General features: G+C 44.7%; 1 protein-coding gene across 1 annotated transcript; it reads right to left on the reverse strand.

Moving 5' to 3' along the window:
• Positions 1 to 1,655: 1,655 nt before the first annotated feature.
• On the reverse strand, positions 1,656 to 23,651 carry LOC111963621 (neuropeptide Y receptor type 1-like). The gene is given in 8 exon segments (XM_023987140.2): positions 1,656 to 3,065; positions 3,283 to 3,476; positions 3,479 to 3,498; positions 4,038 to 4,171; positions 4,173 to 4,185; positions 4,277 to 4,518; positions 4,652 to 5,270; positions 23,558 to 23,651. Coding segments are annotated over 7 exon segments (1,128 nt in total). The 5' UTR covers positions 4,961 to 5,270; positions 23,558 to 23,651; the 3' UTR covers positions 1,656 to 2,849.
• Positions 23,652 to 24,886: the final 1,235 nt, after the last annotated feature.

A 24,886-nucleotide genomic window follows, 5' to 3' on the forward strand; every position in this document is an offset into this window, starting at 1 on the left:
TTTTRAATTTGAGCATAATTATTTCTATATKGCGTACACTTCCTCGTTCTGAATTTCATAATTCAAGGGTGGCAGGTGTGGCTTCATGACAATGATTGCAAGAGCAGCTGCTCACCATTTGATGGCTCCAGTGCAGTTCCACCTCCAACAACGCCAAAGCATTGGCTATGCGGGTGTCTGCTTTCTCCGGTTAACGATTGATCTGATTGAACCTAGGCTTCTGTCCTTTTCYAACAGACTAAGGGCGAGGTATGTGTTTTACAAGCATTCAGTACAATTGAAATCAYGTGTTTCCTCATTTACCACGGCAAATCTACTGTGGCATTTTACCCAACACTTTGTGTGAATGGAAACTAAAGTTGGTGTAGCCTACTGTTATTTTTTGATATTCATAATTCCTATTTATGTTATCCATTAAATACAAAAGTCTTTAAAATATTAGTGTCTGGTATGGTCTCTTTAAAAAATTAAAAAATTTGTATTTGAAATGTGTAACTAAATCAAGTCAATCGGGTGGTTTGAATGATATGTGTCAGAAGGGTGTGGGTGTCAGAAGGGTGTGGGTGTCAGAATCAAGCCCACGCCTACACGGCACTGAAGGTAGCAGCCCTGACTGCTAGACCACCCCATGCCACAATTGAACAACATTTTGATAGTTGATTCGTAACCTTTTTGCCTATGTATTTTTTATCGGTCGCTCTCCTATGCGGCATTACGCTCCATTCCGTAGGCTACCTCACTATTCTCAATTTCACCTTTACATCTAATGTTATAGGCCTATGTGTGCAATTAGTTTTGATAGGCTACAGTAGGCTATAGTTTGGGTGTAGCCTACTGTACGGCTGCATTTCGGATACACTTGACACTTGTATGTCGTGGTGGACCAATTTGTATCTTTTGTTATTAAGCTATATAAAACAACGGTTGTTGAGGTGTATAGGTTCATTTCAGATACATTTTTGTACATTTGAATGTTGCAGTAATAGGACATATAGGTCTACAGTAGCAGTAGGAAGAAAAACATATATACTGTCTGGTGCTTTAGTGTTTGAGCAAGCGAGAGAGGGACAGAATAGTGATCAAATTAAAATCCAACATCTGTACTACAGTGGTGAGTTCATATCTGTACTAGGATCTATTGTCTAGATTCTAGTTCAGCACTCAGGGCCCAGGAGTTAGGGGCCAGGATTGTTTCTGGACCGGCCAAAGCTAACACGTTAGCATGTAGCAGTATTTACATGTTAACACATGATTGGCTCTAGTGAAGCAGGAAACTGCCTGCCGTTAAGATCCAAACAGGCCTCAATGTCTGGGGCAGGAGCCAATGAGAAGGGCTGAGGTGATTATATCCTGAACACACACCTAAGAGGGTTTACAAACACTGGGGCAGGAGCCAATGAGAAGGGCTGAGGTGATTATATCCTGAACACACACCTAAGAGGGTTTCACACACACACACACACACACACACACACACACACACACACACACACACACACACACACACACACACACACACACACACACACACACACACACACACACACACCACACACACCACACACACACACACACACACACACACACACACACACACACACACACACACACACACACACACCAAAGCTAATACTAATTTTATACATGAGCGATATGGTTGGATCATTAAAATCAGAGCCAACTAAAAACAACAACAAAAACACTCCATATATAAAATTACAGATGCACAACATCAAGCTGGAGCCTTGGCAGTTTCACCGCAAATGAAAGGAAGAAGTGGAATTTTGTTTTACTTTTAGACAAAAATATAAAAATCATGATATATATATATATATTTTTACATCCATTTCCACTGTTTTGTACAATCATAAAGTTGATGTGGATTAATGATGAAGATCTACAGTAGGCCAGCCAGCCAATCAGCCAGTCGGCCACCCAGACAGATAGTCAGAAGAACAGCCAGACAGTCAGTAGACCAGACAGCCAGTCCTGTCAGTCAGCTCTGTGTGTGTATGATCTGTCTGCAATGCGTAAGCAACATCAGGGACTCTCTCTCTCTCCGCCCCTCTCTCTGTCTCTTTCATCAGCATGTCTCAGACTGATCTCTCTGATTACTGAACAGCTCACAAGGAGACAGCGACTGAGAGGGAGGGCTGTCAGTGTCAACAGGGTTATTCTCATGTTAGACAGACAGCTGTCATATCAGCTCAAGGCAGCCCTGAGTTCAGAATTGACTGACTGACTGACCGTCTGTCCATCCATCCATCTGACTGGCGTGACAGCAGCGTAACATCCTAGGATGATGTCAAACTCTGGTGACGACAATTCTTCTGGGAACAAACTGACTTAGTTCAGAAATACACCATCACCATGGAAACAGAGCCCACACGTCCCTGGGTCTGTCACTCTGTCGCAGTCTCTCCAGCTGTGTGCTACCTAGCGTAGCTGCATGTGTGCACTCTGTCCACGAGCTGCTCTGTTGATTAGCTGTATGGATCTTTTCGTTCATTTTTATTTTAGCTAAGTGCAGACATCAGTTCTGTATAGTCTGCTCGGCCTGCAATGCTTCATAGGAATTCAGAAATTGACTGTACCTCATGGGAACTGGGGCCAACTACCTCTGTCTGTCCTGTCTGTCCAGCTGCTTATTTCCACTCTGTCTCTCTTTAGCATCCGCCGCTAGCTCTGTCCATTAGCGTTAGCTGCTCTATGCCAGCTCTGTTCATTTGGGGGTTTGTCTGTTTGCTGCTTACTTGATATGAACTGTATCCTTGTTGTTACACCCTGTCTGACAGCTGTACACGCTACACTACTCATCCATTAGCATTAGCCACTCTGTTGGCTAGACGTTAGCTGCGTACGCTAACACTGGGCTCGGCCCGTGGAGGCAGCGCGGTGCTCATTGACCCTGCCCGGTTCAGCGTTGACATCTTGGTTATCCCCTCGCTGCCGACGGTAGAGAGCGGGAAATTCTCATAGCTCTCTGGCGCCCCCAAGCCACAGTGGCAGCGCTGCAGCTGAACCTTCAACTCCTTTTGAAAGTTACTGTTCAGGAAGCCGTACACCTGTGTGTTTGCGTGTGCGTTGTGTGTGTGTGGTGTGTGTGTGTGTGTGTGTGTGTGTGTGTGGTGTGTGTGTGTGTGTGTGTGGAAAAGGTGTTAATGTACAGCACCAGCACATGTTTGTAATGACATTTCCATTTCCACCATTTTTATCAATACAGTTCAGTTCAATAAAATTAAGTTAATTTATTTCAATTTAATTCTAGTCCAGTCCACTCACCACAGGGTTGACACAGGTGGAGGCCATGGCAGTGAGGTGGCAGGCAGAGAACAAAGCATCGTGCTGGCAGGCGGGCAGCGCCTGGTGGTGCCAGTCGAATATCGTGTTGAACACGTTGAGCGGCAGCCAGCAAAGGGCGAAGGCAGCTACGATGGCCGCCAGCATAGCATTGATCCTCTGGGTCCCCGGGCCGTCCGGCTCCGCTCCACCATGTCCCTAGATGGGAGAAACACAGGAATGGACTTTTTATTTGTTCTTGGGGGCCACAGGAACGGACTAGATGAATGGGATTTATACCACACTATACCAGGTACTCATTAACTTCATTAACATTTACTCATTAACTGTTCACTGGCTATCCCCTTTGATAATCATTGGACTACTACTGCACTCATTCATTTATTTCATTCTCCAATTCATCATTGGTAATTAATTGACTACCATTCACTGAATCCTGTCCTGATGTATTACCTGCGTCTGAGTAAGTAGACTCTCATTTGTCTTCAACTTTTCTTCACAATGACTCCATTGACTATGAACGACTCATTCATTTGCCAATTCTTTGACTGTCCTGTGGTGTGTGTGTGTGTGTGTTGTGTGTGTGTGTGTTGTGTGTGTGTGTGTGTGTGTGTGTTGTGGTGTGTGTGTGGTGTGTGTGGTGTGTGTGTGTTGTGTGTGTGTGTTGTGTGTGTGTGTGTGTGCCTGCTTGCGTGTGAGTGTGCATGCACGTGTGTGTGCGTGCATGTGTGTGTCACCTGCGTCGACGTAGGCGTAGGAAAATGCGGAGGTAGCAGAGCAGCACCAATAGCAGAGGGACGCAGTACTGGAACAGCAGCAGGAAGGTGGTGTAGGCCAGACGGTGTCTATCTGTCCGCCATTTCTCCATACAGCATCACATGGTCTCTGAGGAGAGAGAGAGAGGAAGAGAGAGAGAGTGCTACATCTGGCATGCACAATAAACAAACCACACACACACACACACACACACACTAACCTGAAGGGGTTGGCGGGCAGTGTGAGGTTCTGGAAGGGATCGTCAGTCAGAATGTTGTAGGATAGGAAGGGGAGGGATATTAAGCAGGCGACCAACCAGGTGAGACCTACGGCCAGATAGGAGTGGCCTGCTGCTGGGGACCAGCCAGTAGGGTGCAGGATCAACTGATGGCGCTCCAACGCAATCAACACCAGGGAGAAAATAGACACCGTCACTGACACACACTGTACAAATGGAGTGACCTGAGAGGGAAGAGAGGAGATATATGAGGGAGAAGAGAGGGAGCGGGAGGAGAAAAAAAAGACAGATTACAGACACAAACAAACACGGAACGGTTATCCAACAAACATACAGGTGCAGGAACTGTGTTCTCACCTTGCAGAGTGCCTCTCCCAATACCCAGCGGTCCATCAGAGTGTAGATGACGGTGACTGGCAGACACACCACACACATCAGGATGTCCGAGCAGGACAGGTTGGCGATCAGAATGTTGGTGACGTTACGCAGCTCCTTCTGCCGCCCAATGATGAACACCAGGCCCACGTTGCCTAGTAACCCCACCGCGATCACCGTGCTGTAGGCCACAATAAGGAATGTGGCCCCGCACACCGAGGGCGGGCACTGGCCTGACTCGGACCAATCAATGGTCTCCCAGATGCCAGGGGAGCTGCTGTTATTGGTCATGGTGGAAGAAGGGCTTTGGAGGCTGTTAGAGGGTGCTTACTGAACTCCCTCTGAGGGGGTAGAGACTGGGAGTTGATGGGGGGCCCGAGAGAGTTCAAGGCGGTGTAGAGGGGTACAGGGTGATGGGGTAGACAGGCAGTTATAGTCTTTCTATACCCTTCTCAGTTGGCCACAGCTGGTTGGTCGTCATGTTGCTAGAGTCGCCGTGATTGGCTGTCCGAGTCTGCTAATCACTTTTATTGGCTGAGCCCACTCCCTCGGTCTGCTGGAGACACTGTGACTGGCTTGGCTCAGGATCAGCTCAAAGTCTCTATGTGTAAAACAGGGAAGACAATAGAAGATAATCTCACAGTCTATTTACTGTATAAGAGTAGAGAATAATCTACAAATAAAAAAAAATAAAGGCAGGGGATGGAGGAAAAGAGAATATAGCTTCGAAAAGACCATAAGAAGGAGAATGTAGAGAAGATGAGAGAACATGTGAAAAGACAGAACAGGAGATGAGAGGAGAGAAGAGACTAGAAGAGAGGACAAGAGGATAATGAAAAAGGAAATGAGAAAAAGGAAAAGAGAGTTTAGATGAAGACAGAGAAGATACGAGAAGGGTTGAGATTCGAAAAAAGGAGTTGAAAAAAGTTGAACAGAAAAAGAGAGAAGAGGGGGATAACTAATAAGAAGAGAAGAAGAAAATAAGAGGGAGGAAAGGCTTTCATTGTCCACTATATACAACAATGTCCACTTAATATGCATAAAATGTATTAAGTCTCTAGCCAGTGTTGAAGAGCTCAGGGATAGATATTTAAGGAGGAGAAAGTAGAGGAGGGGAGAATATAATTATGTCGGTCTATCTTCCCTCAAGAAAGCAGGTCTCTTTTTAACGCTGTATGACTGACAATTACTACAGATTCTCTCTCACTGTCTCTCTTTTCCTCTCTCATTCTCTCATCTTTATTTCTTTGTCTCCCTCTTTGTCTGTCTCCCTCTCCCTCACTCTACTGTAACCATCTTATCATATCTCTTTCCTCAGAACTCATCTTTTATGTCTTTTGTTTCTTTCTTCTTCCCAGAGGTTGCCAACCACACACACACACACACAACACACACACACACACACACACACACACACACACACACACACACACACACACACACAACACACACCACACACACCAACACACACACACACACACACACGCACGCACGCACGCAAAACTAAAGCTGAAGCTGGACAGCAACAGTAAATTTTCTGGCTCATTTGCATGAAAGAGAGAATGCAGCTCAGATGAGGCATGTAGTCATGCAATCATACATACACTACCCATTAGGACAGGAAACAAGCACACACACACACAGGAGAGGAGAGATGTGGGCAACTATAGATAGACTGGGAACACACACAGATGCAAAAACAAACACAGACACACACACTGCCCTCAGGTTAATGGTGTTAGTTACTGGCTCCTCTGATGAGATTAAACACTAGAGACAAATGGCTTAATATGACCCTAAAATAAGTGTGTGTGTTTGTATGCGTGTGTCCATGCGTGCGTACATGCACGCCCGTGTGTCTCCTTCGATTAGTCTAGACAGTTGTAGTAGATATATACAACAGTATAGCTATGGCTCGTTAACATAAACATAGAGTAGGCTGTAGAACAGAGATAAACTGTAGTAGAATATTCCCTGATCTGGCAGCAGACAGGGATGMCTGAAATCCCTGGCCTCTCTAAAAATACCAATGCGCTCCCAGACACATTTAATAACACACGCATGCATGCTCGGATGCACACAAACACACGCGCAAATATGAACACTCACAAATATGCACGCGCACACACATGCTGTATGTACGCAAACACAGTGAGCGTTTCTCCCTCCTACTTTATCTGGCTCACGCTTTACGCTCTCCCTCAGGCCAGCGGTGTCCTGGTTTGAGAAAGCTGTTTAATTAAACCTACTTTGAAAAGACAATACATCATGTTTATGACACCACCTCATTAACTCAGACACTTATCGCTAACACTAATCAGGAAAAACAACGTTAGTATCTCTCTTGTGTTTTGCTAGCTACTCTCTACTGAGTATTTTTACTGGGCTATGAATATTGCGCGCAAATGACCAGTCGGTTTCATCAAGAATTAACACTCCCCCGTCTCTTCCCTCACTCCCCCCTGTCTTCCACTGTCTCCCCTATCTTTTACCACCAATTCCTTTTTTTTCTGGCTCTCTTTAACTCCCTCCTGCGTCTCTCTCTCTCCCTCTCCGCTCTCTCTTCCTAACCCCTCTCTCTCCCCCTCCCCATTCTATTTCTGTCTGGTGATATTGTTCAGTCATTAAAGCAGCAGGTAGGGGTTGATGAGCAGCATACGGCTGGTTTATTATAAAAGGTAGAAAACAAATGCTACGGGACCAGTGATTTCAATCGGATTTGTCTGTCTGAAGAACACGTCTCAGTCTCGTCAAGCGTCTTTCTTAGTGTGTGCAAGACAAGAGTCTTGAGTCACTCAGTGGAAACAATTTATCCAGCGGAAGACAATAATCAAGCAAATATCCTCCATCCAACATCCCCCAGAACTCCCTGCTTGGATAAACAACGAACCCTGTCACACAGACACACACGCTAGCATTTGTGTCTCCATAMGTGTTCTAGTGGAATAGGACATGGAGGGCTCTATTTTAACAAACCTATCGCAGTGGTAATTCTAAGCGCAGGCGGTAGCACTATAGGTTCAGGAGTGTGTCAGAAATATTTGAGAAAGTGCTCCATGGCGAAATATGTGTTGTGAATTTATGGTATTTTATGTATTGCCTTGGAATCAACTCCAATTCCAATGTTAGTGCGTTATAGTTAGTTAAATTGCTTACCGAAACAAAAGAACAAAATGTAGACCTATCTATGCTAAATATGTTCACWTGAACCCATTTGCAGTCCACATTGTTCTAAGTAATTGCATGGCCTCAATAGCATTCACACTGATATATGGGCTCCTACTGTACATTACATGCCAAACATTGTCAATAAGCAAGATTAAATTCATTATTGATAAGGCCWAAAAAAAAGAACAAATCATTCTAAATCAAATTCTAAACAACACAACTTGTTTTAAATAGGCTATGTCACACTTACAGGCGTCATCATTTCTCCCCGTGGGCATATAATGTTACCTTTTGTATGCATATCCAAAATGTTCACAGTAGCTGGACAAAGATCCAATATAAAGAGAAAGGGAGAATGTACCCRCACCGTTATACTGCTCCCAAATAGAACTGTGTTTTATGAACATAATCGCAACCATTTTARAGATCAGATCGCATTCACACATCTCCAGAAGTTACATTGCAAGTGTGCCACGGACGTTGTCACCATAAAACCAGGAAGGTGAATCCTAATAAGTTTGGTTGTAATAACATTAAACGAAAAACAAGCAGTTTTTTTTAACAACTACAATAAATAAATGTKAAATGTAATGATAAAAAAGACACACATTACTGTTGAACCAGCCTTTGTTATAATAGGCCTAATAACATGCTGACCAGACCGGACACYTCGCGTGTGCGAGCATCGCAAAATAAATGTAGAAATCCATGTTATTCAATTATTGCGCGCGCCAACGAGCGTCTACGTTGCCAAGGGCTAACATAGAAGTCATTCCTATTTGTGACGCAGATCGCACTGAAAGTCCTGCCTCTCCCATCTCCTCATTGGTTTATAGAAGCAGGTACCCACGTGCCATCTCCTCATCGGTTATACCCACGTGGGTGATTGAAAGACGAACTGTGTTGCCGGTTGTCGTGGTATTACTATGAAAGTTTAGATGGATCACCATATAAGTTCAAAGATGAAAAAACCTGGAAGGAGGAGAGATGACTAGAAACGATTTGGTTGGCCGTTATATGTGTGGATTAATTGTCGGAGTAGAGGTCCTWGTGCATTTCAGGTAAAATAAKAACTCAATGTTTATATCCCAGAACAAATTAGCTAGCAACAGCAAGCWAGCTAAATAGGACAAATTAGCTAGCAAGTGCAAGCTAACTAGCTAAATTGCCATACATGTTTAATGCTTTTCGACCTGTCCTCAAATTAATGTCATTGGTTCAGAGTTTGTCTTTATATTTTAACCTGCGTGTCGTGATCGCGTTTGGTGTAGGGGGACAAAATACATTTATGCATGACAGTTTTATTTAGCTAATGTTAGCTAGCTAACTAACTGTTATTGTAGCTTTCTGTTTGTATGTAACTTGCACCTCAATGATTTTCTTTTATCTTTCCAACCAGGTGAAGTACTATGAAGGCCCAACTGATCTCGACAACAGAAATTCACAATTCAGGGTAARGTTAGGCAGTTAACTTCTATTAGATAACTGGAAGGATTTAGCTATGTACAACCATTTTTCAACAACCATTTTCCATCTAGCTTATTGGTCATCTACATGTTGCTAGCTATACATGCAGTTAGTTATATGTCTGTCATATTGTGGTATCGAGCTATAAGTTAAACCTGATCAATCAAATGGATAGGTGGAAGCAATAATGGTAATTCCAACTGCCCTTAACTAGGTCTCTTAGCTAGACTACACAAACAGAGAGAGGCTGGGGGGGGGGGAGAAAGGATGAAAGTGAGAGAGAGGTGGGAAGAGAGTGGAAGACAGAGAGAAACAGATAAAGACAGCAGTGCAAATGTACTTAGACTTGCGTATTTCAACAACTCTTCTCTTCCAACTTGTTAGGCAATCACATGCGGGGGAAGGATGGCCAGCCACACAGGAGGCTGATTTTCACTAAGGACGAGAAGGAGGCTGTGCTGACCGAAATGCATGCTTGCCATTTTGGAGTGAAGCGCATGATTGCCAAAATCAACCCACGCTTCTTCTGTTGTGGGATTGTCATGGATGTGGACAGCTGGGCAAGTGAAATAACCTTTTGTTTATCAATCACATTCTATTATATCTGAAATTATTATGATTTCAATTACTGTCATAATCAAAGAACACACAYTGTTTAAATTWGTCACTTTGTGCTTAAAACACTTTGTGTCTAGCCCACCAGAAGTTTGAGAGGGTGAAMACTGTGGCGCCGGAGTTGAAGCCCATCAGTTGTTTCACCATGYCACATGATCAGTAAGTGGCACAATTCACGTTTTGCCCTGATAAGTTGTTTTGTAATGGCTGCTTTATTTGACCACAGCAGAGTTCGATATTATAGAATGTGTGTGTGTCAGTATCCTTACAAATATGAACATCTGCATACTGTACGACACAGATACGGGTAAGAATTATGTAATATTCTATCTAATACTTTGAATATTAGGGCGTAGACAACATCGYACACTTCACGAAATCTAGGAATGGCAACAGCTGGTGTCTGACGACGACCGATCTCTTTAACAAGTGGYTGGAGGCAATACCCATTAATGTCAGTAAAGAAAGAGAACATTCTTAACTCTAAATTCCCTTCTGTAACCCATTAAAAAGGGTCAAGGATGAGACTGGCGAGGCCACCTCCAAGGCGACGATGGACATCTTCAACACCCACGATTTTAGGCTGAGTTCATCTTGAGTGACCGAGGTCGTGAACTCTGGAACAAGGCACGGCTGTTATAGGTTATATTCTGTCACCAACGGTTTGTTTTGTTTCTCTTTTTAAATTTGTTTTTGTTTTTCTATGGTACATAGTCAGACATACACTACATGACCAAAAGTATGTGGACACCTGCTTGTCGAACATCTCATTCCAAAATCATATGCATTAATATGGAGTTTGTCCCCCCTTTGCTGCTATAACAGCCTCCACTCTTATGGGAAGACTTTCAACTCGATGTTGGAACATTGCTGTGGGGACTTAATTCCATTCAGCCACCTGAGAATTAGTGAGGTCTGGCACTGATGTTGGCCGATTAGGCCTGGCTCGCAGTCGGCGTTCCATTTCAAATCAAAGGTGTTCGATGGGGTTGAAGTCAGGGCTCTGTGCAGGCCAGTCAAGTTCTTCCACACTGATCTTGACAAACCATTTCTGTATGGACCTCGCTTTATGCTCGGGGGCATTGTCATGCTGAAACAGGAAAGGGCCTTCCCCAAACTGTTGCCAAAAGGTTGGAAGCACAGAATCGTGTAGCATGTCATTGTATGCTGTAGCGTTAAGAAGCCGGTTGGATGTACTGCCAAATTCTCTAAATGTACATTCAATTCTTTGGCAACAGCTCTGGTGGACATTCCTGCAGTCAGCATTCCAATTGCACGCTCCCTCAAAACTTGAGACATCTGTGGCATTGTGTTGTGTGACAAAACTGCACATTTTAGAATGGCCTTTTATTGTCCCCAGCACAAGGTGGATCTGTGTAATGATCATTCCAGGGTTTTTCTTTATTTTTACTATTTCCTACATTGTAGAATAATAGTGAAGACATCAAAACTATGAAATAACACATGGAATAGTGTAGTAACCAAAAAAGTGTTATTCAAAGTAGCCACCRTTTGCCTTGATGACAGCTTTAAACACTCTTGGCATTCCCTCAACCAGCTTCATGAGGTAGTCACCTGGAATTCCTTTCAATTAACAGGTGTGCRTGGTTAAAATATAATTTGTGGTATTTCTTTCCTTCTTGTGCCAATCATTTGTGTTGTGACCTGGTAGGGGTGGTTATACAGAAGAAGCCCTATTTGGTAAAAAACCAAAGTCCATATTATGGCAAGYACAGCTCAAATAAGCAAAGAGAAATYATAGTTCATCATTACTTTAAGACATGAAGGTCAGTCAATGCGGAAKATTTCAAGAACTTTGAAAGTTTTTTCAAGTGCAGTCGCAAAAATCATCAAGCGCTATGATGYAACTGGCTCTCATGAGGACCGCCACAGGAATGGAAGACCCAGAATTACCTCTGCTGCAGAGGTTAAGTTCATTGGAGTTACCAACCTCAGAAATTGCAGCCCAAATAAATGCTTCAAGTAACAGACACATCAACATCAACATCAACTGTTCAGAGGAGACTGRGTGAATCAGGCCTTCATGGTCGAATTGCTGTAAATAAACCACCACCAAAGGACACCAATAAGAAGAAGAGACTTGCTTGGGCCAAGAAACACGAGCAAAGGACATTAGACCGGTGGAAATATGTTTATTTTTTGGTTCCAACCGCCATGTCTTTGTGAGACGCAGAGTAGGTGAATGGATGATCTCAGAATGTGTGGTTCCCACCGTGAAGCATGGAGGAGGTGGTGTGGGGGTGCTTTGCTGGTGACACTGTCAGTGATTTATTTAGAATTCAATGCACACTTAACTAGCATGGCTACCACAGCATTCTGCAGCGATACGCCATCCCATGTGGTTTGTTTTTCAACAGGACAATGACCCAACACACCTCCAGGCTGTGTAAGGGCTATTTGACCAAGACGGAGAGTGATGGAGTGCTGCATCAGATGACCTGGCCTCCACAATCACACGACCTCATCCCAATTGAGATGGTTTGGGATGAGTTGGACCGCAGAGTGAAGTAAAAGCAGCCAACAAGTGCTCAGCATATGTGGGAACTCCTTCGAGACTGTAGGAAAAGTGTTCCAGGTGAAGATGTTTGAGAGAATGCCAAGAGTGTGCGAAGCCAACATCAAGGCAAAGGGTGGCTACTTCGAAGAATCTCAAATCAAAAATAAATGTTGATGTGGTTAACACTTTTTTGGTTACTACATGATTCCATATGTGTTATTTCATCGTTTTGATGTCTTTACTGTTATTCTACAATGTAGAAAATAGTAAAAAGAAAGAAGAAGCAGGTGTGTCCAAACTTTTGACTGGAACTGTATGTACTTTTTTTGTTGCCTGTTTTGCATGTTATTTCGGCATTAATTTTAATTTCACAAATCAGTGTGCAAACAATGTAAAAAAATATTTTTTAAAGTTTAAAAGGTAATAAAGCCACATAAAAACATGGACGTTTTTTTGCTTTCTTGAGTAAGGCAGCTCCAAAATACAAGAGTTTCAGCCTAGCTCAGTGCTTTCTGTGGTGGTGATGCAGGCAACGGAAAATATCTCTTTGCCAAGGCATCTCTGGCCTCTTTCTAGAGCTTTTTTCCCCCCAGAGTTCCCAGTTGTCTTGAAAGCACCATAAATCCAGAGAAAGTCAGACTTTGATGACAACCTTTGATTACAAAATTTGCCCACAAGAAGGACCGCCACCTTCCTCTTCAAGTAAGCACAGCACAACAAGGTGAGTCCAAAAATGTATTGCATGCTTCTGCATCAATTATGTAATATGCCAATGAGATATGTATACTGTAGCTAAGAAAWTAATACTAAGTTTATGTTGTATAGTAAGATGTTAATAGCCCATGTGCCACACCCTAATAATTTGGCACCTTTCCCCCTCATAACTCAGCCTACTGTTCTGACTTGGTGGTGCACATGTAGCCTATAGCCGGTTTTAGAGAAATGTCATCATCGAATATTGTAAGAGCTTTCATTGTCTGCTTATATCCCCCCTTTATTTTTTCTGACTTGGTGTACAGGGAGAATGGAACCTCTTACCCTTTCAATTTGTCTATTAAAGCCATGGGTACACTAGCAATGGCTACCAGTCCTGACTTGAATGGGAACTGCCATCTATGGATTATATTTCAATGGTTGGTTGTGGCTCTTTGTCTTTTGCAAATTTCAATATACAATCGCAGGAAAAACGGACAGTTTGGAAAGCAAATGCCTACTGTTGAAAAGAGAAGACTAATATGTCTGTAAAGCCAATATAAAAAAAAATCTCAACAAGATAGGCTTTTGCCAAGCATCGACAAATCACCTTGAGTAGTAGCCTATGGCTTCAACTTCATCATTAGGTGAGTCAGTCTACTCTAGCCTACAATATACAGTATATACAGCATATATATACACAATCATACTATCATTCTTTGAATTCAAGACCAGATTGATCTCAGTTTGTCAGCGTCAGAGGAGCACCTAATTTCGGTCATTTGTGTAGTATTAAATAAAGATTCAGCTAATGTCTTCTATCATGTAAACTAAGTACAAATGCATTTTTAAAGGCCAATACTTCTCCGGACTCTGCTAACAAATGTTCCCCATGGGTGGATATCCTAAAAATGCCTCTGCTCAACTCTGCTCAACTTTTTCTTCAACAATACATTCATCATGCACCTTGTTGCCTGGAAGTGGGCTGCCTAACAGTACAGTTCAAGATTGCCAGTAGAGCAGTCCCTCCCTTAAAGCCTTAGCTCCCATCACATGTTGTTTCATTCACAGTGTACTCATCTACATGACAAAATGAGATGCAACCGCTTTGTGTTTCAGGAGAGAGATCTTGTTCTCCTCTCACTGTTTTCTACAAGGACGAGGCTCAAGACAAACTCATATATATGGTGTATTACACAAACACACGCACACACACACACACACCGCGCCCCCCACCACACCACACACACACACACACACACACACACACACACACACACACACACACACACACACACACACACACACACACACACACACACACACACACACACACACACACACACACACACACACACACACACACACACACACACACACACACACACAGCTGTGTTTTCAGGAAATGTCAGGACTTTGAGTGTACCTTTTTTTTTTTACAATAAAAAAAATTCATATTTGACCTAACCATAAACCTTAATCTAACCCCAAAAACTCTAACCCTAAACCTAACCCTAACCCCAAAATCCTAAACCTAACTCTTCAGCTTAAAATAGCATTTTAACAAATTCAGGACCTGAAAAAAAGTCCTATCTTTTCAAAAAGGATATTGTTTACCTAACTTTTCAGGACATTAAGGTGAAATGTTAGGACATTGGGCTCCTGATAATGTAGGAAAACAAGTGCAAATACACACACTTAGGGAGACATGCAGACACACACTACAGTCTGATGAGAACCATCAGGAGTCCTAAATGGTTTATTATTCATATCAACTCATYAAGTTACAATCTAATATCAATTGGCTTCGGTTGATAATTAACTGAGAACATCACTGTGAGTTCTGAACAACAGTAAAGAAACAGCACGACATTAGTTATGATKTGACACTTACAGAGGCTTTGGTGTAGACTGAAATGCAGTCCCAAATGACACGCTATTCCACATGCAGTATAGTGCTTTCCACTTGAGCCTTATTCCCCATATAGTGCACTACCTGTTTACTATATACTATATCGACCAGGCAGATCCTACAGGTCCTAGTTTTGTCGCACCTGGACTACTGCCCAGTTGTGTGGTCATGTGCAGCAAAAAAGGACATAGGAAAATTGCAGTTGGTCCAGAACAGAGCAGCACGTATTGCACTTAGACGTACACGGAGGGAGTGTCAGTAACATGCATGTCAATCTATCCTGCTCAAAGTTGAGGAGAGATTGACTGCATCACTATTGGTCTTTGTGCGAGGTGCTGATGGGTTAAAGGTACTGAACTGTCTGTTCAAGCAGTTGGCACACAGTTCAGACACTCATCGGTACCACACAAGACAWGCAGCCAGAGGTCTCTTCACAGACCTCAGGTCCAGAACAGAGGCTGGGAAACACACAGTATTAAATAGAGCCAAGACTACATGGAGGTCTCTGCCACCCCAGGTAAATCAAGCTAGCAATAAAACCAYATAAGAAAAATCTGATAAAAGAACACCTTATGGCACAACAGGGACTGTGAAGACACAGCCATTTTATATATTTTATACTGTATTTTGTACTGTATTATGTATTGTATTATGTAGTGTTATCTATATTATGTATTTTATTTGTTCTGTTTTGTTTCCTGTTTCAACCCCAGGAAGAGTAGCTACTGCCTTGGTAGTGGCTAATTGGGGATCCTAATAAAATACTAAATATGGGGCAATAGACCATGAGTACTTCCTGGTACTTATTGGTACTCTCTACTTCCAGTATGATGTAAACCTTCTAACGCTTCTTTATGTTAATCCAGTATAGTCTCTAGTGACCCTCCCGGTATGTCCTTCCAAAAAATTTCTAAATAATCATTTACAAGCGACTCCAATTTACAAGCGACTTGGCAACTCCAATGTAAATCACTCGTTACTGCCATACACAGGTTGGAAGTCTACAATAGCCGAAGAGGCATTTTTTCAGTTGCTTGTACATATTTATCTGGAAGTATATATTGTCAGTAAAGGACATAACGAACGTATTTTGACATTATAACACTTGCAGAGCTGTCTAATGGGAGTTTGAATCAGAGCTTCCTGAGCGTTAGAGAAGTGACARGTCATACTCATTGTCGACATCTCTAATGCACAGATATTGGACCAGGCTGGAACTAAAGCCTGTAGCTCTCCAGGACCAGGGGTTTAGACAGCAACATCTGCAGACCCATCTGACTTCTGCTCACTACAATAATCCACAAGCCATAGTCCCTCAGTGGCACTTCATGAGAAAGCTTAAAACAGAAAGTGTGGTAGCAGAGAGAACAGTCTAGGACTTGGGTGACTAYAGTATTTGGCAATTTTTTGGGCCTTCCTCTGACACAGATAGGTCCTGGATGGCAGGAAGCTTGGCCCCAGTGATGTACTGGGCTGTACGCACTACCCCCTGTAGTGCCTTACGGTCAAATATCGAGCAGTTGCCATTCCAGGCGGTGATGCAACCGGTCAGGATGCTCTCGATGTTGCAGCTGTAGAACTTTTTGAGGATCTGGGGTCCCATGCCAAATCTGTCCTGAGAGGGGGAAAAGGCATTGTCGTGCCCTCTTCACAACTTTCTTGGTGTGTTTGGACCATGATAGTTTGTGGACACCAAGGAACTTGAAACTCTCGACCCGCTCCACTACAGCCCTGTCAATGTGAATGTGGCCGTGTACGGCCCTCCTTTTCCTGTAGTTCACAATCATCTCCTTTGTCTTGCTCACGTTGAGGGAGTGGTTGTTTTTCTGGCACCACACAATGTGTGTGTGTGTGTGTCTGTGTGTAGCCAGGTCACACCAGATCCAAGTCCCCAGGACGTRGAGAGGTGCCTTCAATACAGGCCTCTAGGGGCAACGGTGAGCGCTATTACTATCAAGTAGGRTTGCAGCTTGCAGGGGTGTTGTGGATGGGGGATGGGAGTAATCCAGCTCTGAGGATCTGCTGGACTCCGGCAGCATGGTGACCCTGGCTCACCCGCAGTGGCTCACACAAGAGGGGAAGGAGGYACTGGGGTCGAGGAGGTGACGGTGTCCTGTGTACACGGGGACACGAAGAGGTACCCAACGGTGCCAGTGAGGATAAACACCCCAAGGGGGGAGTGCCAGATGCGCGTGGGAGCTGTTCCTAACCAACCCGTGTCCCTTCTCCTCGGTCGAGACTGCCCTCTCTTCCAGGCGCTGTGGAGGAGGGACCTGGMGAGGCACGCAAGGGAGGTAGGAAGAAAAGGAAAAAGGACGTTGGCCTGTGAAACCCAACCCACGCCACGAGAGGTGTCCACTGGGCCCGAGTCGGACCAGGAGGCTCGCTCTGACAAGCAAGCCAACATGTGAGGAAGACCTCAGGCTCCCCTTTATGGAGATGGAGGCCCTAGACGGACCTCCCAACACGGGAATCCTCACGGGTCAGTTCGGGACTGCCCAGTTAGAAGACCCCAATCTCCAGAACGCTAGGGGGCAGGTAATTGRGGTGGATGGCGTACTGTTACTTGGGGTAAGTGATTGGAGCTACCCCCACTTCGCAATCAAGCATCATTTATTGTATCAGGTAGTAAAGCGTAATGGGGAGACAAAATACTTGTTACTCATACCCAGCCAGTATGTTAGGACTGTGTTGCAGCTTGCCCACGCCCACCTGCTTGGGGCACACCTGGGGATGGAGAAAACCAGGGAGCGTTTTGGGAACCGGTTCCACTAGCTCGGAGTCAAGCGCGCCGTGGAGGACTACTGCCGTAGTTGCCCAGAGTGCCAGATCACAGCTCCGAGGGTGCATTATAGAAACTCTTTGGTTCCCTTGCCCATTATAGGAGTGCCATTCAAGCGGGTGGCAATGGATCTGGTGGGTCCGTTGGTGAAGACCGCAAGGGGACACCAATACATACTTGTAATTMTGGAATACGCCACCCGGTATCCTGAGGCAATCCCGCTACGCACGGCGGCAGCCAAAGGTATCACACGGGAGCTCTTCCATTTATTTAGCCGGGTGGGTATTCCGTGGGAAATCCTGATGGACCAGGGCACCGCATTCATGTCTCGCATGATGAAAGATGTCTGCAATCTGTTACGAATAAAACAGGTGAGGACCAGTGTGTACCATCCACAAACAAACGGGCTGGTGSAACGCTTCAATAAGACCCTAAAACAGATGCTGAAGAAGGTCATAGAGAGAGACGGGAYGAACTGGGACCAGCTGCTGCCCCACCTGATGTTTTCAGTGCGTGAGGTACCCCAAGCATCCACGGGGTTCTCCCCCTTTGAGCTCCTGTATGGCCGTCGGCCCCGCGGGCTGCTGGACCTAGCCAAGGAAGTCTGGGAAAAGCAGCTGACCCCTCCTTCGCAGCGTAGTAGAACATGTGGAGGAGATGAGGGAGAGGATGACGGTGATTTGCCAGTGGTGAGAGAGCACATGGCCCAGGCACAACGTGCCCGGGAGCATGTCTACAACCAGGGGGCCCAACCACGAGAGTTCCAACCAGGTGAGAAGGTCTTGGTGCTGATCCCTACAGCGGATAGTAAATTCCTGGCTACGTGYCATGGGCCCTATGACATCGTTGAGCGGGTAGGCGACGACAACTATAAGGTCCTCCAAACGGGGCAGAGAAATCCCCTCCAGCTTTACCATGTGAAATTACTTGAGAAATGGCAGGCATGTGAGGCGCTGTGTGTAACGTGGACCCGGCCACAGCAGGTCCCGCCCTCGGTCGAAGTTGCAATGGGGGAAGACCTCAGCCCGACCCAACGACAAGAGCTCAGAGAGTTGGTCCAGCGGAATACGGACGTGTTCTCCGAGGTGGCGGGGCACACGGATCTCGTGGAACAATATATCCACACACGTCCYGGAGAAAAAGTGCGCAAACGGCCATACCGGATACCAGAAGCCAGGAGGGTGGCGGTCCAGCGGGAAGTGACGATAATGCTAGAAATAGGGGTATTGGAGGAGTCACACAGTGAGTGGTCTAGCCCCATAGTGCTGGTTCTGAAACCGGATGGAACCGTCAGCTTCTGTAATGACTTCCGGGGCCTGAATGAGGTCAGTAAGTTCGATGCCTACCCCATGCCCTGGGTGGACGAACTGATCGACCGCTCGGGGATGGCGAGATACATCAGCACCTTGAACCTGACGAAGGGGTACTGGCAGGTGCCACTGGCAGTGGCCTCCCGGGAGAAGAATGCCTTCTCCACCCCACGTGAGCTATACCACTACCGGGTTCTGCCTTTCGGGCTCCACGGGGCACCAGCGACCTTTCAGCGACTCATGGACCGCGTCCTGCGGCCGCACAGTGAGTACGCAGCTGCTTATCTGGATGACATAATTGTGCACAGTGACAGTTGGGAGTCACATCTTTGTAGGTTACAGGCCGTGGTTGATGCACTAAGGGATGCAGGTCTGACCGCGAACCCCCACAAGTGCAAGCTGGGCTACGCCGAGGTGGAGTACCTGGAATATCAGATCGGGAGAGGAAATGTGGGAAAAAATCATTGCCAATAGGGGATGCCCGGTCCCCCGAACTAAGAGGCAGGTGAAGTCATTCCTGGGGTTAGCAGGGTACTACAGTAGATTTGTACCCAACTTTGCCGCAATAGCTTCTCCCCTCACAGACTTAACGAAYGCACGACTACCCCAGACGGTCCGATGGACGGAGGACTCAGAGGCGGCGTTCAAGGCCCTGAAGTATGCACTATGTTCGCATCCGGTACTCGTCACCCCGGACTTCTCAAAAAAAAAACTGGTCCAGACAGACGCGTCTGACACRGGGGTAGGGGTCGTTTTGTCCCAAGAGCAGGAAGGTGAGGAGCACCCAATCATGTATGTCAGCAGGAAGCTCCTCCCGAGGGAGAAGAAACACTTGATTGTCGAGAAGGAGTGCTTCGCCGTGAAGTGGGCACTGGACAGCCTCAAGTATTACCTCCTCGGGAGGAAGTTCACCCTGATCACTGACCATGCCCCCCTTGTGTGGATGGCAAGAGGTAAGGACACGAATGACTGTGTCACCCGCTGGTTCCTGTCCTTACAGCGATTCTCTTTTTCTGTAATCCACAGGTCGGGGGCCCAGCGCGGCAATGCGGACGCCCTCTCCAGGAGGAGTGCAAACCTAGCCCTGAGCATACCTCCCTCCCAGTCAGGGCTAAGGGGGGGGGGGGGGGGGTGGTATCCCAGGAGGTCTACCCTGGGGGATGGTAATAGAGTGGAGGTACGTGAGGCGACGTTGGCTCCCTCTGCTGGGAATACGGGTGCTGGGCACCCCGACACGGACAGCTCCAAGTGAAGGTAATTAGGGGGAAGTGCCAACCAGCCATGGAGGCCAAATAAAAGGAGCACTGTGGCACACCGAGAGAGAGAACGGGAAGAGACTGACACCAAGCAAAAGTAGAGGAGAAGGACCGCGCCAAACCTAAGTGATTTTCTTTGTAATGTTTTTTTTCTGTCCTAGTAAAGCTGTTTTGCGGACTAAAACCTCCCTGTCTCTGTATCAATCTCTGCACGCTCAACCCAACACCCCACGGTTTACCACAACACATACCAACAAACGAGTGTGATCATTCTGCAGTGGTCCCTACAGTGTACCCTCAAACCGGTGTGATTAGAACGCTTATTTAGAACGTACAGTTTCGATTGAGGCAACAGTCAGCATTTGAGCTAGCCATACTGTTTTTTGGGGGGGATGCAATGTTCAGACATTCACAGAAGTAGCGACAGCATAACACAATCATCCAAACCGGAATATGTAGGCTACATTAGTCCTAGCGCTAACTGAGGAGAGATTGACGTAACACAAGCCATCATTTTTAGATAACTCTCGGCTGTCAGAAACCACAATATAAATGAGCTAATAGCAATTACTGTTTATAATTCAACACAATACAGGTAACCTTAACATTGATCAAAATAAWTGAGTAAAACACTTTCTAGAAAATGAAAGTAATCCGACGACGGCTAGTTTGTGCACGCCGCCATTATTGTTTTTTTGTATCAACCAAAGATAATAAGAGGAGACAAGATAAGTTTGGTCTGTTTGCAGTGTGCATGTTGAAGGGGGTGTGTTGTCTACGATCATTCATGTCCCTTCATTKACTTCCGGGAAGTTTACTTGAGAGATGATTGACCCATTCTTTCACCTCATAATAATATCTTTGGAAAGACAGACATTTACGTTACACCCAGAATGCATTGTATAATGTCAACAAACATGGCTCCACACATACCTGGCAAATAGCTTAGCATTAGCTCATTATAATCAGTACAGCCTTCAAAAAAGTATTTTACACAAATCATATGTGTCCAGTACAATCTAAGCAATAATCGGAATGCATTACTTGTCACCAGGACTTGAAAACGTGAATAAAACTGTAAATACATTTTGCTCCATACATACTCGGCCTTCGGAAAGTATTCAGACCCCTTGACTTATTCCACATTTTGTTACGATTACAGTCTTACTRTAAAATGTATTAAATTGTTTTTTCCCCCTACACACAATAGCCCATAATGGCAAAGCAAAAACTGTTTTATAGAAGTGTTTGCTAATTTAAATATATTTTTTTACTTATATATCACATTTTCCATAAGTATTCAGACCCTTTACTCAGTACTTTGTTGAAGCACCTTTGACAGAGACAGCCTCCAGTCTTCTTGGGTATGACGCTACAAGCTTGGCACACCTGTATTTGGGGAGTTTTTCCCATTCTTCTCTGCAGATCCTCTCAAATTATGTCAYGTTAGATGGGGAGCGTTGCTGCACAGCWATTTTCAGGTCTCTCCAGAGATATTTGATCGGGTTCAAGTCCAGGCTCTGCCTGGTTCACTCAAGGACATTCAGAGACTTGTCCCGAAGCCACTCCCGTGTTGTCTTGGCTGTCTGCTTAGGGTCGTTGTCCTGTTGGAAGGTGAACCTCCGCCCTAGTCTGAGGTTCTGAGCGCTCTGGAGCAGGTTTTCATCAAGGATCCTCTTGTACTTTGCTTCGTTCATCTTTGCTCGGTCTTGAATAGTCTCCAGTCCCTGCCTCTGAAAACTCCTGACAGCATGATGCTGACCACCATGCTTCACCGTAGGGATGGTGCAGGTTTCCTCCAGATGTGACGCTTGGCATTTAGGCCAAAGAGTTAAATCTCACCTCCCTGACCAAGGCCTTCTCCCCAATTGCTCAGTTTGGCAGGTGGCCAGCTCTAGGAAGAGTCTTGGTGGTTCCAAACTTCTTCCATTTAAGAATGATGGAGGGCACTATGTTCTTGGGACCTTCAATGCTGCAGAAATGTTTTGGCACCCTTCCCAGATCTGTACCCCGACACAATCCTGTCTCGAACTCTACGGACAATTCCTTTGACCTCATGGCTTGGTTTTTACTCTGACTTGCACTGTCAAATGTGGACCTTTTATAGACAGTTCTGTGCCTTTCCAAATAATGTCCAATCAATTGAATTTACCACAGGTGGACTCCAATCAAGTTGTAGAAACTCTCAACAATGATTAATGGAAACAGGATACACCTGGCTCAAATTCGAGTTTCATAGCAAAGGGTCTGAATACCTATGTAAATAAGATATTTCTGTTTTTTATTTTTAACAATTTGCAAAAACCTCTTTTCGCTTGTCATTATGGGTATTGTGTGTAGATTGATGAGGGGAAAATTATTAATCAATTTTAGAATAGGGCTGAATGTGGAGGGTCGAATACTTTCCAAATTCACTTTATTGTGGTCTGACTCTATGAATATGGCATAGCTGCCACAACACACACACACACACACACACACACACACACAACACACACACACACACACACACACACACACACACACACACACACACCACAACACAACACCACAGTGATTTCCACTGCAGTAATGCCCTCCATATTCAGTGTCCTATTCTGCAGTGTTAGCTGCTGTGTTATTGTGTAAGACTTCATGGTGTATGTTTTTGGCCTGCTCTGGGAAATGTGTTGTTTGCTTTACACTGTACAATACAGGATATAAAACACTACCATGTGTTTTACTGAAAATGGTCTGTCTTCAACACTGTACATGTTATAACACACACATGCACACATAGACAAAGAGTTACACGATGTCTGGTATTGATCCTTTCTCAGGAGTAGCCTGGGTAAACAGCAAGCCTGGAACTCACTCTCTCTCTCTCTCTCTCTCTCTCTCTTGCTCTCTATACTTCATTAGCGTATCAGTAAATCAGATCACTGTACGTGAGTGAGAACCATTCACGCTTTATCAGAGTCAGTATGGTTCCCTCGTGCTGAAACAGCTGTCTACCCCGAAACCAAGTGATTGACAACATCTTAAAAAACACAAGATTTCAAGAAGACAACAACTGCACTAATGAATAAACGGTAACATCGGAGAATACAGGAGCATCAGAGCTGGACAACACAAATCTCGGTGAAGAATGAAACCAAATGTCTGAATGAGATTGAGAGGACATTTACCTTGTGTCTATCTCCGAATGCTCAGCCAAGTCACCTGCTGTAGGCTACACGGACAGAACAGATGCGTTCTCTCTCTTGTGTGTGATATATCGGCGCTTCTCTGCTGCCGCCTCTGGGCTGTGCTGTGTGGAGGGACTCACTGCGCGTAAACGCGGCTTTATAACGAGAGGAGCATGGGGAGAAACAGGGGAGGGGAGAGACAAGTAGGGGGCAGTCGGCAGCGAGTCTTATGATAAAAATTTAAGATAACTTCTTGGGAAAAACGTGTATTTCTTCTAAGACATTCTTCTAAGATTATTAAATCAAGAGGAAGATAAAAAAAATTAAAAGAGCATCTGCCTTGTGTGTGAATATGTCTAATAATCTCAAATTACATATGAAGGCATGAGTCATCATATTGTGCTAATTCTTCTTTTATCTAGAAGAGACTAATAGTCAGACAAGTCTTATTTACTTATTGTCATTGTACTCTTAGAGATGGACAAACATAGGCCTAGACTAGGGGAAATAAAGAGTTTGGCGGGAATGGACAGTATGTTATTCTATAGCTAGAGGACTCCTGATATCTAAGTATAATTGTTGTCTTAATTTGTTGTGTTTAGTACCAATGGTGAAAGTAGTCATTCTGGGTATCTGTTACTATTACTTATATTTATATATTATAAATGTTACTTTTACTTCACTACATTCCTAAAGAAAATAATGTTTTTACTCCATAGATTTTCCCTGACACGCAAAAGTACTTGTTCACTTTAAATGCTTAGCAGGACAAGAAAAATAGTCCAATTCACACACTTATCAAGAGAACATCCCTGGTCATCCCTACTGCCTCTGATCACTAAACACAAATGGTTTGTTTTTAAATTATTTCTGAGTGTTGGAGTGTGCCCTCTCTATCCGTAAATTAAAACATCTTAGAAAATTGTAACGTCTGGTTTGCTTAATATAAGGAATTTAAATTGCACACCCTGATCTGTTTCACCTGTCCTCGTTTTGTCTCCAACCACCTCCAGGTGTCGCTTGTTTTCCCAGTGTATTTTATCCCTGTGTTTCCTGTCTCCCTGTACCAGTGTATTTATCCCTGTGTTTCCTGTCTCTCTGTGCCAGTCGTCTTGTATGTTCAAGCCTACCAGCGGTTTTTCCTGCTTTGCCTTTCTCCTTTTTCTAATCATCCCGGTTTGACCCTTGCCTGTTCTGGACTCTGTACCCGCCTGCCTGACCATTCTGCCTGCCCTGACCTCGAGCTGCTCCGCCACTCTGTACCTCCTGGACTCTGATCTGGTTATGACCTTTTGTATGTCCACGACCATTCTCTTGCCTATTCCGCTT

This window comes from Salvelinus sp. IW2-2015, linkage group LG5, assembly GCF_002910315.2.
Source record: "Salvelinus sp. IW2-2015 linkage group LG5, ASM291031v2, whole genome shotgun sequence".
Taxonomy (NCBI): Eukaryota; Metazoa; Chordata; class Actinopteri; order Salmoniformes; family Salmonidae; genus Salvelinus; species Salvelinus sp. IW2-2015.